Source organism: Pantherophis guttatus, chromosome 2, assembly GCF_059756535.1.
Source record: "Pantherophis guttatus breed Tessera chromosome 2, ASM5975653v1, whole genome shotgun sequence".
NCBI classification, from domain to species: domain Eukaryota; kingdom Metazoa; phylum Chordata; class Lepidosauria; order Squamata; family Colubridae; genus Pantherophis; species Pantherophis guttatus.
This window is the reverse complement of record NC_142064.1, coordinates 40,812,522-40,831,707: the sequence shown is the minus strand read 5'-3', so window position 1 is coordinate 40,831,707 and position 19,186 is coordinate 40,812,522. Positions and strand designations below refer to the sequence as shown.

The 19,186-nt window shown below is 34.8% G+C and overlaps 1 protein-coding gene across 21 annotated transcripts in view; it reads left to right on the top strand.

Annotated features, from left to right (window-relative positions):
- Positions 1-19,186, top strand: part of MEF2C (myocyte enhancer factor 2C) — a 179,107-nt gene that overhangs the window by 127,318 nt on the left and 32,603 nt on the right. For 17 of the 21 annotated variants that reach the window (XM_034441259.3, XM_034441257.3, XM_060690624.2 and 14 more), the window contains one exon: positions 6,557-6,700. In XM_034441259.3, coding sequence (XP_034297150.1) covers positions 6,557-6,700 — 144 coding nt within the window. Of the gene's footprint in view, positions 1-6,556; positions 6,701-6,762; positions 6,901-19,186 lie in introns of all 21 variants that reach the window. The other 4 variants (XM_034441260.3, XM_034441258.3, XM_087885879.1 and 1 more) reach the window with 2 other exon arrangements.

Sequence of the window (19,186 nt, the reverse complement as noted above, 5' to 3'; positions counted from 1 at the left end):
TTAGTATAGATTCCATGCTTGCAAATATCAGCAACTCTGGTGCACCCCAGAACAAATGTTTCAACCTCTTGCAGGCACAACAATTCTCTACAGCTTGTCTTTCTCCAGACTTCCACAGTGTGATTTAAGAGTCAACTGAGTTGAGTCCTTAAAGCACTTTCATATTTTTTCTGGCTTGTCTACTTCAGCCAATAGCAGGAAAGAAATTACTTATGCAAACTCTGAAACACTTCTGAATCATTTTCAAAGAGTACACATCCCAAACATGTTATGTTTCTTAATCTATTATTTGTATGTCATTTATAATTTAGTAGAAAGTTTAAACCAGAAGCAGGCAACTTGGAGAGCTGAGGGTAGAGAGAGGGTTTTTTTATCTGCCTCTGCTTGAAGACCACTGGAGGATGGCTGTGACATAATAATGTCACTAAAGAAAGTCTGCTTGATAATTTTCAGTTCTTAGTTAGCTTTTGTCTGAGTTTTTAATGTATGTATGTTTTATGTTATGTATGTATTAAGTATGTATTAAGTTTTTATGCCACCCATCTCCCTATAAAAAATCAGTTCTGGTAAACAGTGCATCTCACACAACAGTGGTATTATATGTGTCACCCTAGGGTGACCCCAGAACTGTGCATGCTGCTGCCTTCTGCTCCAGCTGCAGCTTCTGAATACTCTTGAAGAGTAGTCCCATGTAGAGCTTGTTGCAGTAATCCAACCAACAGATGACTATGGCATAAGTGACCATGTGCAGGAGTCACGATCCAGGACAGGGCGCAATTGGCACACAACATGAAGTTGTACAAAGGTCCTCCTAGCCACTTCTACCACTTGTTCTTTGAGTAGGAGTTATGAATCCAGGAGAAATTCCAACTTTTGATTGGTTTGGGTTAGTGCCGCAACCCCATCCAGAACTAAAGCTGATAAACAACTGGTTCCTAAGGTCCTTTGCATCCACAGCTACTCCATCTTGTCAGGATTCAGTTGAATCCTGTTTTTCCCCATCCACAGCCCTACAGCCTCCAGGCACTGGGAAAAGGCAACCACAGCATCGCTTGAAAATAATACTGAAATATAATCTGAAAATACTTAAAAGAAAAAAAATCCTATTATCTAGTTACCCAGTTGTTGTGGGAGGGCTTATTAAGTGTCTTTGGTACATATTGCCAAATATGGGATTGCTAGCATGTTGGTGGTGTGTTTTCAGTTGAGTCATCATTGCAAAGCCTCTGCTTTCGTGCCACCTCTGTAAGTGTAGCCTTTTAGATGAAATGCAAAACCAAAAGATTGGTTGCTTACAGTTCCTAGGCCTATTATACGCCTGTGCTGATTCTAAAGTCCAGGGGAAAAAGTTGGCCTCTAGTAATTATATTCTATCATTCAGTTTCTTCTGGCTGCATCACACATCATTTCCTGCCCTAAAAATAGTTACTGGTAAAGGATAATTTTGATGTTTCCACCCTAGGGATGGCTACTTTAAGAGAACAAAAAATCTCCAAAACATGGTATGATTTGTTATAGTATAGTATAATTTCTCAGTTTCTTTTTTTAATTTTAGAGTGCTTTAATTAACATTTTTACATTTGTAGGACATGAAAATAGTAAAGAAAATTAATACTAAAGATACAGGTCTTTATTTCTAAAGCTTAAGGCACAGATTTACATATATATATATTTCAAAGGTTTATGTACTTCTGTTGTTTCTTTTCTAAACAAATAAAATATGGACGGAATGTCTACATGTGTTTGCAAGCAGGTGTATCATTCCAGCATATTCAGCTTGGAGCCAGATTGTCTTACCCTGTAGGGTTAGAAGAGACAGATACACTTTTTTTTTGTTAATTTCACATATCTAATACCTCCTCATTTAAAACATAAGGCTGAGCTAGAAGTATTGAATCTGCCTTTACGGTAGCCCATTTCACTTAAGACAATGTCTGGAGCAATCAAGTTCTGGGAGATTGAACATGGGACAAAGGAAGAATTCAGCAAAGTCTGTCCTTTCCAAGGACTTCATATATGAATGGAAAGGATACCTTAATCAATAGTGGTCTCTTCAGATTTAGTCTGGCCTTCACTGGGCAATCTAATTTTCCCTGTGTGTAGCACATGGAATAGCTTCTTAGAAAAAGTCTTGAAAGTCAAGGTACTATATATGGATCTGTCTTCATGTAGATATATATGTAGATAAATGATATGTTGTCTTTGGGAAAAAAGCCAGCTATTTTCAGTTTGTAAACCACGCATAACTGAAATAAATATTCTGATTAGAGTAACACCACTGGAATTGACATAATGTTTTATTTCCCATTTGTACACAATGAAAACAAATGCTGGACTAAAAGGGGGTTCTGTTTTGTTTGAGCTTCACTAGTCTCTTACAGTCTTCTATTTCTCACAGTAGCTAGCCCCAATGTGTACATTTTGCTTTCATGGTACGGCAAGCATATTTTTAAAAATTTTTTAAAAGGTTTAAGTTCTGTTTAAAGTGTTTTTCATTTATTGCTGAGATTGGATTGTATTTATGCTTCTTTTAAAAATTAAGCCAAGTTATATGGTAAATGAAAATTATCAGTTGCTGCTTTGACCAGGATTAATCCTGGGCTTTAGGAACAAGAGTACTTTATTTGAAACAGCAACACTGACAGACAGAACATTAGTCTTACTCCAGTGAGGATTTCCTCTGGCTGCTAAATGGAGAGCAGGCATTTAGTTGAGCTTTGAAGGAAACAATATTAACATAAAATGGTGGTGGCATAGTTGAAAAAAATTGGAAAGTTGATGCAGGAGATTCCTATTAGGCAGTCATGTGGTGTGTATGTCTCCTAAATCTTAAATTCAGCTTTGTCAGCTCCTCAGATGTCTTCCAGTTTCCTCTTCTGATATTTTATCCTACAGTATATGATCTTTCCTCCACCCTCAAAGATTGAGATGGAGATGCTAAGTCACTTAGGAGCTTGTATAACTTCAGAATTGGGAAGTGAAGGCATTTCTTTCTGTCTAAGGTCTTGAGCATGTATCTGTCAGAAATTGTGTGTTAGTCATTGAAGATACAGCTTTCATATCACCATATACAAATTCATGTTAGATTGTTTGTGCTTTTATCTGAGTCTTAAAGGTAAAGGTAAAGGTTCCCCTCACGCATATGTGCTAGTCGTTCCCGACTCTAGGGGGCGGTGCTCATCTCCGTTTCAAAGCCAAAGAGCCAGGACTCTCTGAAGACGTCTCCATGGTCATGTGGCCGGCATGACTAAACACCAAAGGTGCATGAAACGCTGTTACCTTCCCACCAAAGGTGGTCCCTATATTTCTACTTGCATTTTTTACGTACTTTCGAACTGCTAGGTTGGCAGAAGCTGGGACAAGTAACGGGAGCTCACTCTGTTATGCGGCACTAGAGATTCGAACTGCTAAACTGCTGACCTTTCGATCGACAAGCTCAGTGTCTTAGCCACTGAGCCACCGTGTCCTTTATCTAACATTGTCTTACTAACATTAAATAAGTAAATGCTAATAATATCTGAAATGTTTTATTTTGGGTTGTGTTTTTTTAACAAAAAACCTTCAGATGAGCATGGATTATTAGATGGAAAAGGTATTAGATAACTGCATTAGTGCAATTGTTTTATTGATATTAGGGAATAATCTGATCAAATAATAAAAGTTAGAAGAAATTAATTTTTCAGTTGATTATATTGTTCTTATAAAGAAAATACAAACAGAGTGGATAAGGAAAAAATATTTTTAGCACAGGCACTTGTACAGTGATACATTCATTCAATGCCCTACTTCTATATATATAAAAGGTGGCAAAAAACCGAACAGGTTTGAATTTAACTTCACTAAATAATAAGGTGTGTATAAACTTACATCTTAATGGAGAAGCCTTACTCATCCTAAAGATAATATTTGGAAAATATTTAAGCCAATCTTAAAATATTGGCTGAATATCAATACATCTTTATTTTAAGTTTTACAATAATCATATTACTGTAAGATTTTGCCCACAGTGCCCACGTACAGAAAGTTTAATTGAGGAGCTGTTATAAAGCAAAAGAATTTTCTTCTTCAAATGAGAACAAAAACGTTTTTTAAAAATGGCACTGAAGAGATAATCTGGACTTGTGTATAAACAAGTTTAAAATCCATTTGCATATGTGGGCTATTGTGGGAAGGAAACTTGTATAAGAAACAGCATGTGTCATTCTTAAACACTTAACTCAGTGAAGAACTGAAAACTGTGACACCATTACAAGGACAAAAAGCAGACTGCTGAAATCCACAGAGATTAGCAGCCTTAGTACACAGAAACACGATTGAGAAAAGCCATGTATGGCCATGTTGCAGCAGGAGCTGCTGTGATTGGCTGCTGTCACTTGGTCTTTGCCAGAGTAGACAACAGGTGCAGAGTTGCTGACAGGTGTGAATGTCTAGAATACGTAAGATTGCTGATGCCTAGTGATGTAGCCTTATGTCAGATTGTGAAGTGCTGAGCTCTCATGGAACAAGAATCCAACTTGCATGTTTTTCAGATCAGTTGAAGTGTACTCATTCACCCCTTCCTCTCCTCTCTTCCTGGGCTCTTGGTGAATGCCTAGATGATTAAACTTAACTTGTGCTAGGCCTCAGGACACTGAAGTCTGAGTAAATTTGTAGAAGAGTTGTATATCTACTATTCTTGCCATTTGGATTTTACTTAATTAGGTTGTATATAGACTGGATTGTCTGAAATACATCTTTTCCCAATCTGGCACCTTCCACCCTACAAACTGTCATGGTTCCTTAGTCCATACTTAGACAGTTTCATGTTTTACTTGATACATGCTTCTCACATTCCATATTCAAGTTGCATATGTTCTTGTAAAATAAGAAACTCTTGTACACTTTGTGTTCTAAAGAGTACAAGTGCCTTTTGCGCCATCAGTGACCAGACTTTCTTGTAGCTTTTTTTCTGGCTCTGTCATTATCTCAAGATCTACTTTTAAAAGTTCAATAGTCTTTCAGATAAGTGGCTTTGGTCCTCCATTTGGTGCTCAAACTCATATAAATGTTATTGTGGTGCCCATACAAATTGTTTTTATCATACAGACATATTGTTTTTGCCATTGCCATTTCATAGGTTTTATTTGGGGGGCTTTCTCCTACAATTCCCTTTGGAAATTGTCCTTAGCATCATCTGTTCCTTTTCCATCTTTTCAGCATCTTGTTCCCACTAAATAAATCTCAGCATCCCTAAAGTTCTCAACCTATCACTGGATTTTCAGCTATGGATTGTAAAAATAAAAAGTTATATGGATATAGTTTGTTTTAATCATTACAACAAAAATTTCCTAATTTTTAAAATGAGACTGAATAAGAGCTGACATTCAGAAATGCTACCAAGCATTTTTATTGAACTTTCTGCACTGCCAAATAAGAGTGGCAAATGTTATACTCACAATAGGGTATATTGGGAATATACTGCACAAATTCCTGCCTCCTTGTGTTATTCAAGACATAAATCTTCCTAATGGGAGCAAGGAGCATAAGACCTGGCTGGCCTTCAATGACAGAGAAAGACATTTGAGATGCACTGCAAAAAAAAAAAAAAAAGATTTGTTCCTCTTTAGATTTCAAATCTCTTAACTTTTTTGTGCAGACTGTTGGCACCTCAGAGATCTGAATGGTCCATGTTCTTTGATTGGTATTTTCTCTATAGGATTGAAAAAAAGTTGATTTTTTTTCTAAAAAAATAAATACTACAAGATGCTAAAAATGTATTAATTTTCAGTATGTCAAATCCAAATTCAAACTTGATGTACAGCAAGACTTGTCTCAAAATTCTGATAAAACTTCTAGTAAGATGATAGGAAGGTAAAATTGTAAATTTAACCTGAGTCTATGGATTATAAATCCAAAGTGATTCATAAGTAATTATTTCAGTTTCTCTTGCTTTTTTGTAAGATTATGTGTCAAGGGAAAAATTTTGATCAAAGCATTTCATTAATGTTGAAGATCATGCTACTGTAGATAAGTGATTATATTAGGTTTTACTTTATAGAAACTGATTTAAAATGTTTTTTAAAAAACAAGATTTTTCAGGTTATGGTATTACATGTAAGAGTCAGAGTATCTTGACACCTACATGGCCATTATCACTTTAACTGCTTCATTTTAGTGCTGTTACAGAGCAGTATCAGGACAGATTGATCTGTAGATTAATATGAGAACAATTGTAGGCTTGATACTGTACTGCCATTCTATTCACTATGAACTACTAGTTTTTTTTTTTTATTGAATTCATTGCCCTGTGTGTGTTTAAACTATTGATGTTTCCATTCCAGAGAAAAGCTGTGATTGTAATACAGATATTTTATTAGAAGTTATGCTCTCTTCATTTACTAATTCTGTTTTGTCTTTGTTAACAAAATCTGCCGTTTATTGACCTAAACATCTCAATTTACTGTCTCTCCCTAATATATAATGTGACAGCCTTCAACCAGTCTGTACTGCGGTAAAGGCCCTGAATCGCTCTTGCAGCCTCTGTCAAGGCTTCAACTTTTTAAATTATGTATTTCAGACGTTGAGAAAGAAAGGACTTAATGGCTGTGACAGTCCAGATCCCGATGCAGATGATTCAGTAGGTCACAGCCCTGAGTCTGAGGACAAGTACAGGAAAATTAATGAAGATATTGATCTAATGATCAGCAGGCAAAGATTATGTGTAAGTACTCTGAATTCCCTTTCATTTTTTTTTACTTTCTGATATTTCTCTGAACCTGGCAGGCATTGAACAAGAAAGAAAACAAAGGCTGTGAAAGCCCTGATCCCGACTCCTCTTATGCCCTCACCCCACGCACTGAAGAAAAATATAAAAAAATTAATGAAGAGTTTGATAATATGATCAAGAGCCATAAAATTCCTGTAAGTACCAAAGGTTAGATGGCTGTCTGCTGATAACCACTGCAGTAACACACCCTAACCCTTTCAGTTCTGGTTTCTTCCAAAAAAAAAACTTATTCAGTGAGGGACATATTTTGACAGCACCCATTAAAACCAACGTACAGAGAGGAAATAGGACCCAATTATCTTTTTTTTCTTCTTTTTTTCACTCTTGAAGTGTGGAAAGTTCCTTCATGACATGTGCTTGACAAAACCTAAAGAAGGAAGTTTTTGAAAGTGGACGTTATGTATAGTAAATTTACAGAATTCTGGTTTACCACACCGAGCTACCCCAAAGTGTATTTAGAGAACATCGGTAAAACATGCTGTGGAGAAGCTGACATTCTCACAGTTTTTTGTGGGTCTGAAGGAAGAAGAAGCAACAGTATAAAATGGAAAAATCTCTTAATGTAATATTTTCAAGATAGTGACTCCTGCTACTACTGGAATTCACTGTGTTCTTAACTCAGTTACCACACTGAAGGGTTATGTAGCTACTTGCTAGTTGCAGGAAAAGAGTCTGCATGAGAATCTAATGGTAGCATTCAATCATTTATGTGTGTTGAGGATAACTTTACAGCTTTATCAGACAATTTGCTTTGATTCCATCAGCATTTCTCTTAATGCTTTAACGAGCGCTAAATTTTGTTTTAACCACAGCCAAATTTCTAACAGTCATATGCCTTGCCAGATACTTAAGAGAAATAACGCTGCATGTAGCTATTTTGTTTGCATAGACATAAAAGGGGGAATTTGTGTGAATATGACAAATACTGCCATAATATGGTTAGCATTATTACATGTATTCAAGTGGACATTTGTTTTCATCCATTCTAGACTAAAAGAACAGTCCTTTGGCACTTAAACATATATCAAAAATATTGCTCAAAAACACTTATGCATTCAAATTTTGTGTTCCCCTACATGTGAATCCTTTAGAAACTGGCAGTTTGTTATTTAATTACAATTGTAATTAACAACATTAAAATGTAATATTGTAAAGTTCCTTAACATCTCATGTTGATAAAGTGACAGTGGTTTTGAGAATAAAATCAGGATGAGTTCACTTTTAATAAATCCTGTGAAGTCGTATAAACCTGAGTCTGTTTCATGTTACCGTAAAACCTAGTAATGGGAACCAAGTAGTGAGACATACCAACTTTGATTTATAATTTATCATAGCTGTCATTTATCTAGATGTATAAATTTATCTTTATATTTGTAGATTAAATATTTAGTTAATTATAAAAATTAGGTTTTTTTAAGAGCATCTATCAATTGAATATAAAAAGCAAAGAAGAATTAACAGTAGTCAATTCTTAAAAAGAGAGTCCGGACCAGGAAACCAAAACCAAGAATACTAATATTATCTTTATTGTAAGGTCATAGTAACAGAGTCTTGCAAGTCTGAAAGCTACTTCCCTCCCCTGCCTTTATTGTTCAGAGAACTAGAGAAGATAAATTCTGAGATGCTTTCTTCATCCACTTTTGGCCTCAGATTTCACCATTGTCTAGGTTCCTCCTCCCTCTCAAGGGTATTCTCACAGTCCATTACACTTGTACAGAAAAGTTATAAAGAAAGAGAAAATGAAACCAAAAACAGTACAAAAAAACCCAAACTAAACAGGACACATTTATGAATGCATAAAAGCATAAAATTTCTACATAAGCATTTCAATTAATGTTAGATGTATTTTGTATTTTATTATAATTATCCAAAATGAATTTATATTGATAACTAATTCATTCCTGTTTTGGTAATAGTATCAACCCAGAAGTCTATAGAGAACAGGGATTTTACCTTTTCAAAACTGTAGAATACTGCAGATTTTTTTAAATTTCTTTGTCCAAATGTCAGTTTCCATGCAATAGGAATTTAGTTTCTATAAAAAATGAACATGTAATAACACTAAATAGTCTTCTTGTTACTACATGTAATGATTTCTTCCCAAAGCAGAACAATAATAAATACTGTACAACCATATGTTTGCACGAAGCATTAATCTGACTTCATCTTTCTTTAACAACATGGCAGTTTATCCAGCCTTTTCTATATAAACACAATGGAGTTCAGTAAGTCTAAAGTATTGATGTTGATATTGTTATTGTTATTAAATAAAATGTAATCTAAGATCTATTGAAATTTCTGGGATTGATGTTAACAGCTCTTTCCATTGTCTAGGTAAACTAATCTCTTATTCTTTATTCCATTCAACTATTACAAATTGCATATCAAAATGATCTACACTAACAGAATTTATATAAAAAGAAATTGTAGAGGGGGTTTGTGTCATTGGATTTAATAATCATCCAGTAACGCTGTACGCCCTAATTGGGATGTCAGTAAATGTAATTGTAAATACTGTCTCTAGGTTCTTTTAGGGATATAGTATTCATCCTTTAAAGTAAAAAATATATAAACTAGGGGAAAGAAAGAAAAAATAGAAGGTGTAGAAAAGACAAAATAGAAATAAAAAGGAAATTTACAAAAGAATAAAAGAAAAATAAAAGAAGTACATAAAGAATTGACTTTCCCCTTCACAACTTTATAAAAAAACCAATTTTATTTATCAAACTATGTAAATTTTAATTAATTTTGAACTCTAGATTACTCCATACCATCAACATAGGATAGAAAAAAGATCAAAGTACTATTTCCTAAAAATAATGTACCATAATCATCAGGTTAACATAACCATAAGAGGAGCTGTATTTTTATATTTTGATCCTAAGGAAGTCTAATGTGGCTGTAGATTTTGTGGCACTGCTGAATTCCAAGACTTTCCATCTTCATCTCAAAAAATGTTAGCACTGCATATACCAAACTGGTGTGTAGTTGGGAGATCTCCTGGACCACGGCTCCTTTTAAAAAAGCAGATAGCAACTGTGACTAAGTAGATATTTACACTGTTTTCCTTATCATGCCTCCAGCACTTCCCCATTAAATTACATGGTTGTTGTCTTGTGACCACCATTGAGTCCAAAATTTCCATTGCTAAGCAAGACAGTTGTTAAGTGTGTTTTGCCCTGTTTTATGGCCTTTTTGCCCCTGTTATTAAGTGAATCACTGTAGTTGTCAAATGAATCATGTGGTCATTAAATAAATCTGGCTTTCCCCCATTGATTTTGTTTGTCGGAAGCTGGCAGGAAAGGTTACAGATGGTGATACGATGATCCCAAGACAGTGGAACTGTCATAAATACATGACAGTTGCCAAGCACCCAAATTGTGATCACGTGACCATAAGGATGCTGCAATGGTTGTAAGTGTGAAAACCAATCCCATGTCACTTTTTTCACTGCGGGGACTACCCATACTGTAATGTATTGTACATGCTCTTGAACAGTATTTGGAAGCTGCGATGTTTCAGAATATAGCAGCACAGGCAGTTTTGGATACATCGTGATACAACCATGTGAAATCTGTGCTCTGAAATCTTCATAGGCCCCTTATGGATGTAATTAAGGGTTTTATTGTCACCTATACAGCCCTCAATGGCAGAGACCCATGGTAATTGCAGGACTGCCTGTATCTGATTGCTTCTGCTCAGTCCACCAGAAGCAGGATTGACACGTTCATGGTCCCTTCTGTTAGGAAATGTCATCATGTAGGACCTAGAAATTGTGCCTTTTCTGTTGCAGCATCGCAGGAGGCATAAGGCATTCAATCCTGAAATGGTTTCCCGAGCATTTGGGCCTGGAAGTTAAATCATGTCTGATCTACACTGTTTGAAAATGGAATGATTTTTAGACTTTAGGCATACGTTGTATTTTCACTATTATTTCAGATTAGTACTAGTAAATATTTGGAGTGCCAATCAGCTGTTCCACAACTAAAGGAGCAGCAGAAGAGGAGCTGGCAGCAAAATGTGGAGATGCTTGGCAACATTTATTTTGGGTTGGTGGCAGTGGTACTGTAAATTTATTACTTTTTGAAAAAATCTGGATAGGCTGCATAAGGTTGTTTGGTTGGCTACATGAGGTCCTGAAGCCATATGCTGTACAGGCTTGATATAGACATTTCCACTGTGACCACTTATCCTCTGTTACTTTCCTTTTTCTCTAGCTACTTAAACAACCATGTAAAAGATGTGTGGATTTTTTCATCTTTGTTCTGAATAAGTCTGATAATCCATAGCACGTATCAATTATGATTGCAGCATTTTAATTTTGGTGGGAGTCTCTCAAGGATCCTTAATCTTAAAGAGGATTATCTAGTCAAACACACCACTCAGCAGAAATGCTCAACAAATTGAGCAAGCTCTAAGTCTTTACAAAATAAAAGTGGGTCATATTTACAATTGCTTTAAATAATAAAGTTAATAGCGATTAAGGCAATAAGAAAGATACTTTTCTATTACAGAAATAACTTTTTGTCTAGATATAGTCATTAATATATTTTTTCTAAATTCAAACGAAACTCATGTTATGTGCAATAATCAGAGAAATTAGTTCATTCTTCTGAAACTCAGCAAGTTATTTTGCAGAATGTGACTATTTACAAAATAAAAAATGCTCTCCAGACAGTCTATGGAAGTCTATGGACAGTCTATGTCTATAGAACTTCTCAATCATCCAGGTCATGGTTGTCCCAAAGGTGCTTTTTTCCAAAACGTAGCTGGACTTTCTTTCTTTTTTCTTTGAAAATATTTTGCTTCTTATCCAAGAAGCTTTTTCAGTTCTTTAATTCAGAACTGAAGAAGCTTCTCAGATAGGAAGTGAAACATTTTCAAAGGAAGAAAACAAGAAAGATCAGTTGCCTTTTGGAAAAAAGATCTTTAGATCTCAAAACAGTAACAACAAAATATACCTGACATAGGTAAAGCTGCATATATGTGCAAGAATTGTTTTCCAGATGGGAGATATTTGCTATTAAGATTTATTGCCAATTTTTTCTCTTAGATTGTTTAAAAAGCATTCATAAAGTGGTATACAGTATTTTTCAAGTGTGTTAAAGAACACTTGACAGACCTGATCTGGACTTTGTAATAAAAGTCATACTTATGTGCACTTTTGGAGAATTTAGTATTTTACTCAAGAGGCCAGAAAATATTCAAATGGGACCAATGTTAAGAGTACCATTTTCTGAAATGCTTAACATGTGTGTGCAATTTTTAATTGAATACATGCACACTCATATTTCCTTTCCCACTCATGGTCTTCTCACTTGCCTAATTCCATATGTTGAAAAGAGAGCTTTGAAGTTTTGAGTGTGATTTTATTTTGGCTAAGCTTCAGCCTGACACTGTTGCTCGATTAGGATTTACTGATTAAATGGCCTTGTGAAATCTCCTACCCTTCTTTCTTCTTCAAGGAAATCTTACTGTTTTAGACTTGCTTCTTTTCAAATCCCTTCATTTAGGCTTGTGATGGGAAACTCAGACCTCTACTCAAATGGAATTGCAGTATTAAGGAACCAGATGTAACAAAAGATGGAAAGAAAAACAGATGGAGCTCCTCTTGTAATAATGTTGGAAGAACTATAAGAGATAACACTAGCCTAGCAACCTGTTTCCTGTAGTAACCAGCCAGGAAGCCTGTTCACAGCTGTGAACTTCTTATACTTAGCATTTGGTAGAAGGGTAGTTATTACTATAGAAGTTCTGCTATTATGTGCTTTCCAGTGTCAGTTTTAAACCCATCTATATTAATGTCCAGCATTGCATCATGTAGAAACATATTCTGTCAATGGTTCAAACAACTTTCAAGGAAGCATTTCCTTTCACCATTCTTGAATTGGCTGTTAATTATTGATAATAGTGAAATGATAGGAAACACGGGGCTTGCAAAAACCATGTACATTGAAATTGCTGCTTTTTTCTAACCTGTCTTCCAAGATAATCCATCAAATATTATTGAATAATATCATTAACATCATCATTGCTGGAAATATATATAAATAAGTAGTAATATATTTCCAGCAATATATATTTATATAAAGTGTTTTTCTATCGAGGCACCTAATCTATCCCAGCATGTGGGAGGGAGCATACTGCATCCCTTTCACCTTGCAGCTCTAATCCAGGAGCCCTCAAGCAGTCGCATTCATGACAAACCATTTTATACCAAATTTCTTTATCATCATCAGCAGCAAAATATAAATTATATATATATGTGTGTGTGTCTGTGTGTGTAAAATTAGATTATTGTGACATTTTGTAGATAAATTAAAAACAAATAGCACAATCATGGAAAGCATTGTTTTAAAAATAAAACAATATTTTTGATGCAATGGTAGATGATAGATAGATAGATAGATAGATAGATAGATAGATAGATAGATAGATAGATAGATAGATAGATGATATAAAAAATCTCTGTCCATATTTACTCTGCGGTATTTGTTAAATACTGGCTATGGATTATGTTGGTAGTAATAGCACTACTCTCTGAAACTTTTCTCCCGTGTTCTGAAGGCCATAGTAAATTGTCATTGCAAATAACTACAGTACCTTCCTCTCATTCTTAAAATAGTAGAAATTTTATTCAAGTGCTACACGCAAAGCAGTTATGTGCAACAACGGTTTGTGTGTGACCGTGTACATATCTCCTTTCCCTGTGTTAAAGAAATTACGATCATGGAGAGGCTATAGTAAGAAGAGATAGAAATGCTGCATTCAGCGTGCCAATACAAAGCTCTGTGTGGGAGTTTTTTGTATTTATAAATGCATATGTTCCATTGACATAAAAGCATGACAGGAAAATAAATTTATTGAAAAAGATGTAAGAATTAAGCCCAATGAAGGAAACTACATTTGATATTGCCCTATTGCATGTTAAAATGCAGAACTGAAACAATTGTGAGACGGATGAACTAATGTAAAGAATCTGTGCTAGACTTAGACTAAACACTTTACTGGGTAAGAAGGGTTTTCAATGTCTTCTCACCAAAAACAGTTTATAGTTTTATTTTATTATTCATAGCAGAGATGTATAACTTTTCAAGCTAAAAGCTGTATTTGAAATTTGTATGATGTGGTACAAGCCATACCAAAATATAGGCCAAGGAAAACTTACATTTCATTGAATTTTAATTTATATTTACATTAATTCTGATTAACATGATGACACACCATGCATTTTCCTCTTATGCTACATTTCAAATTGCAATTCAAAAGGAACTTTTGGAGGAACATTGGAGCACATCCAAAGCTTTCATAGGCCCTTTTGTCTATGGAAACTCAAATAGGACATTGCTGACTTCTACAAATTATAGAATTTGTAAAACTTACATTCTTTGTTTAATAACCCTCCAAAGAAGTTGCTGTTTCATTAATTCATGAGTAAGCAACAAAGCACTCTTGGGCACCAATGAGCTGAGAGCCATCTCTCTTGATTCCTGCTGGCTTCCCAGTTTCATAGATAGGAAGTCTGCAATTAAACCCACGTTTACACTATTTTTAGTGCTAATGTAATTTCTTCTGGACCCCACATAGAACTGCCCAGGTCTTCTTTAATAAATAAAAATAATGGGAGGCTGCCACCCAGTGCTTTTCTGAAAAATATCTATTTCTCTCTATATAAATAGACAAATGTAAGTTGAGAGCAGTTGCAGGAGGAGGACTGCCAGAACCATGGGAGGGGTAAAAAGAGGGTGCAGACCACTAGACCATTAGAGAAGATTCCTGTACATGGGCTTTTAGCAATAAATCAATTAATCGAACTTCTCATGTGGACCTAGTTTTTCCAAGCCTGTCAGCAGCTTCACTAAGAAAAATTCTTGGAAAATTTTCTCTTGGAAAGCGAGTAGCAGCTTCTCAAAGAGACGTATTTTTTAAGAATGCCCTATCAAAGTATCAGGCATATAAATCAGTAAATCATCCTTCCGCCCAGGAGCCATACAATAATACAAGGTTTGGTAATTGCTACCCCACTATAATGTCTCACAAAGGCCCACGGTTTGTCACTTAATTACATTTCTGGAGACAGTTGGAGCATATGACACAGTGAAGTCTTAGCTCAACTTTGGTAGATTCCCAAAAGCCATTTTCAGTTACAGTATGTTTGCTGTTTGAAAGCATTCAAATGTGAGTAGATTAATAGGTACCACTTCGGTTGGAAGGTGACAGTCATGCTGGCCACATGATCATGGAAATGTCTTTGGATAACGCTGGCTAGCTCAGCTAAGAAAGGGAGATGAGCACCACTCCCTATAGTCAGAGAGAACTGGACAGGGGAAACATTTTCCTTTTTGCTTTAGAGAACTAGGGATATGCCCTTTTTAAAATGGAATAACTTTAGATTTCAGACTCCCTAGAAAAAGCATGCAGAATTACAGTGCAGAGGCTTTACTAACCATAGAATGAAAATTTTCAAACCGTTTTGAAACTCTAACCTTCACAATGTTGTCTCTGTCTTCAGACCATAACTGAAACTACCTAGATTTTGATTTGGTTATTCCAGTTTTATAGTAGCATTTTTCCTCTTCTCTTAACTCAATCCTTGCCTTGCCTTGGTATGTTTGGTATGTTTCACCGTTAAATTTCTTGATAACATGGCTAAGGATGGAATATGATCTTCTCATACTGGCCACTTTAATCTTTTGTGGACATGCCCTCTCCCCACTAATTGCTGGGCACTGCCCACTAGGTCCATTTTGGCTGCTTGGAAGACGAGGTTTCCACAGAGGCAGCCTCCCTTTTAATGCCTGGCCAGTGTTTCCTGAAACACATGAAAAGCATTATTTGAGAGTTTGTGCTGACACTAAGAAAGATGGAGTATCTAGAGATGGGAGGGTTATTATTGACTTATCAAGTGGAATAAATGCAAACAGCCTAGGAAAAAGAAAATGAAAAGCTTCAAAGACCTTAATAAAGGTCTTTAAAATAAAAAAGGTCTGGAAAATTCCAAACTCAGTTGTCTACTTTAATCCCCAATTCTTGGAATTAAAATGTGTTAAGAATGTTGCTGTGCATCTTGCTATGAAATACATATTTTCCTTCCACACTTACTTTCACTTGCTTTCTTATTTATTAGCAGATTTTTACTCTTTTTCACTTGTTCTCACTCACTTTCATACGTAAATGTGTCTTAATGGAAACATGGCAATTCTATATGCGCCATGCAAGCAAGTATAGAAATCACTTTGTCGAAAAGCATTTTTAACATCACATTAAGTCAAAATTAGTAAATTCACTAGTGCATATAATTTTGGAATAAATTATTTGAATATATGTTGGAAGTGTATTTCCCAAAATTATCAGTATTTGAATAATTTTTAAAAAAACATCTACAAAGTCACAGTTGATCTCTTATGTGGTTCCATGATTTCTGCAAATTGAATATGCTATCTTTGTCTGGCAGTTTGACAGTTATGGCAAGTACTACATTAGTTAAAGGACCATATCTGTTTTTGTAGAGCATAACATTATTAAAACAAAGAGTTTTCCATTGATATAATTAGTCTCAAAAGAGATGCATATGAACTTCTCCATATGAAATTTACTAGAGAGCTGCCTGGTTTTTCTCTTTGCTTTCAGGAAACTGTTTGCTTTTTAATATCAGCTTGTTTATATGTTTATTTAATGTGAAAAGTAGGATTCAGAATTGCCACAACAAATTGCAGTTATTCATGGGCAAATTTAGTGTTTCTCTACTATAACAATACCATAACAATTTCCTGGGAAATTGATTATCTGATATATGCTATTTGCAACCAATTTGTAGAGATACCTTGCCAGATCCAGAAGTAACATTTATATTCTCCCAATTTTAGTCATTTTAGTTTGCAAAGGCACATAGCATTAAATGCAGAATATTTTAAAATGTAGGGAATAATTCACAATATCTCCTGTGAAACTCATTTACTTATTATTAATAAATAAATTTATTAGCATTTCAGAAGAGTAGTTTCATAATTTCCCTGTATACACAGTAGGTTAAACAGTTATGAAACTATTATATTCTATGCTGATCCTAAAGGAGAGAGAGAATGAGAGCAGATAGCCCTATAGATGTCTCTTGAAACTTTTAGGCTTTCTGTCAGAACAATTTGCTTCAAAATTTGCTTGAAACAAATTGGAAATTGAATTGTTGCAGACACTTTGGTAGAAATTCATGTGGAAACAGCTGTCAATATTTTGTATGACATAAATTATAGCTTTTTTCAAAATACAATTTGTTTTAAGCTTCTAAATCTACTTCAAAAACAACAGCAATAACAACAAGACATTATAGTATGTATACACAAATCTACCTAGAAGTACAGTCCATTTCTTATAAGAAAGGAATCCTTCTAATGGCATTATCCTATTCTGTTCAGAATCACTCAATCCCTATTGCAGTTGTAGCTAGGTGGGCCAAGATTAAATTAACTAGGCATTACAATGAAATCAGAAAGCAATATTATGAACAGCTGACACTGAACAGCAACTATTAAACCTGGAAACTTTTATAGTGAAACAGACTACCATCTGGTGAGTTCTCCTTTGTTAGAAGTCTTCAAAAAGAGATTTAATGGTGATCTGTCAGAGATGTTTTAGTAGATCCTCCACTAGCTAGAAAATTAATCTCTAAAAACTCTTCCAACCTTGTTCTATGATAGCCTGGAACCCAACCCAAAATATTGTTATAGTTGGACCTCTGAAAGATGCACTGTGTGCTGTTACCTACACGTAGCTCTTTTTTTCTGAACCCCTAGATGGGCATTTCTCCATCATTTGATTGCTTGAATTTGTACCCTTCGTATGCTAAAGTTTTCTACATGGAAGATATGGCTGAAAGTATTTTAAGATTTTGTGCTGCTTCAGGAGGACCTAAAGAGTGCCAGAAAGTTATGCTGGAAGGAGAGTTCTTGAAAGTCCCTACATAATAGATTCTATTCCTAGCTCACAAGTTCCCAAAAGTTCCTGTTGCATAACCCCAACATTTGGGCTCTGAGCTCTAAAGAGTGAATTTCACCCATTGTGTTTCTATACTTGGATACATAATTGTATGATATTTCAAATTATATGGTGCACATGTTTCCTAAGAAACTAAGCCTTCATCATAATTCATGCTTCTTCCTTTGCTGTAGTATATGTGTTGAAAAACATCCTCAAGCAGACATACATCAAGAGCGCAGAAGTGTTTTTAAAATTTGTTTTCCAATTTGGGCTAAAGGAAAGTTAAGATAGGCTTTTAAACAACTTCCTTTGCCACAAAACAATGATTTTCAATATATTTAGATTATCTTCAGACATTGTAAAAAGAGCTATAGCAAAGAATGTGAAAGACCCTTGAACTTTCTCAAACTTTCCTTCATAATTAGAGATGGTTTTTAACAGGTTTATGACTTTTTGTATGCACTGTTTTCACTTTCATCTGTATGAAATAGTCTTTACAAGTTTGTGCTTTATTTTCACAGAGGGATTAAAATTCATAAAATACAATAATTAGTTTTAATACAAAAACCTCAAATTCAAAAATATTGCAGCAGCTTTTTTTTTTTTTTTTTGCAAATGCACAAGAGTTCAGCTAGAGTAAAAATCCTATAGATGTTTTTGTTATCTAGCTTGCTTTTTGTAATTTTCAAAACAGATCCAGCACTGAATAAGGACTTATCTCTCTGTTCCAAAATTAGGATGTAACGTTCTGAGCTATAAAAGTATAGCTCAGAAACAATAATAAAATACAATATCAATAATGATCAATATAAAGTAGATAATACTTTAAAATGGGCAAATCAAGTAAAGTCAATCCATAAAACGGAAATGAAAACAATTTCTGGTGAATAAGACTCAGAGTCACTGCTTAGTATTATCTTGATCATGAAAGTATACTGTTCAAGAACTGTGTGATGTTTATTACAAAAAGGGGATATGTACAGGAGAGTAAAAGCCATACCTGCAACTAGTTACTGTGAATGCCTATTTTCTGTATTGTACTACAACTTGCAAAAATGCATTTGTTAGCCGAAAGCCTAACAGATTCTTCATATGTACCAAAGAATGTAAAGTGCCATGTGATCACAGGGTCCTGTGATTGGTTTTTTTAACTTACTATCAGTGGACCATGGTATCTTCTTACAGAAGCAGTTATTTTCCCTATAATACTATCATATTAGCATGTACTGTAAATTGGAGCTAACATGTTCAGCTTGATAGTTTACCTGACATTATCAGAAATCAAGAAGTTGCAAGCAAATTCCAGAAATTATAGCTGCTGCATGAAGAGATGGTGTCAAGTAGTTTCCACATTATACTTTCCTTAGGCTTTGTTCCAGATCAAATACTGTAGTGTAATAGTGTTGTCTTTAAAATAGAGATGGAACATAGTAGGATTTTGTTTAA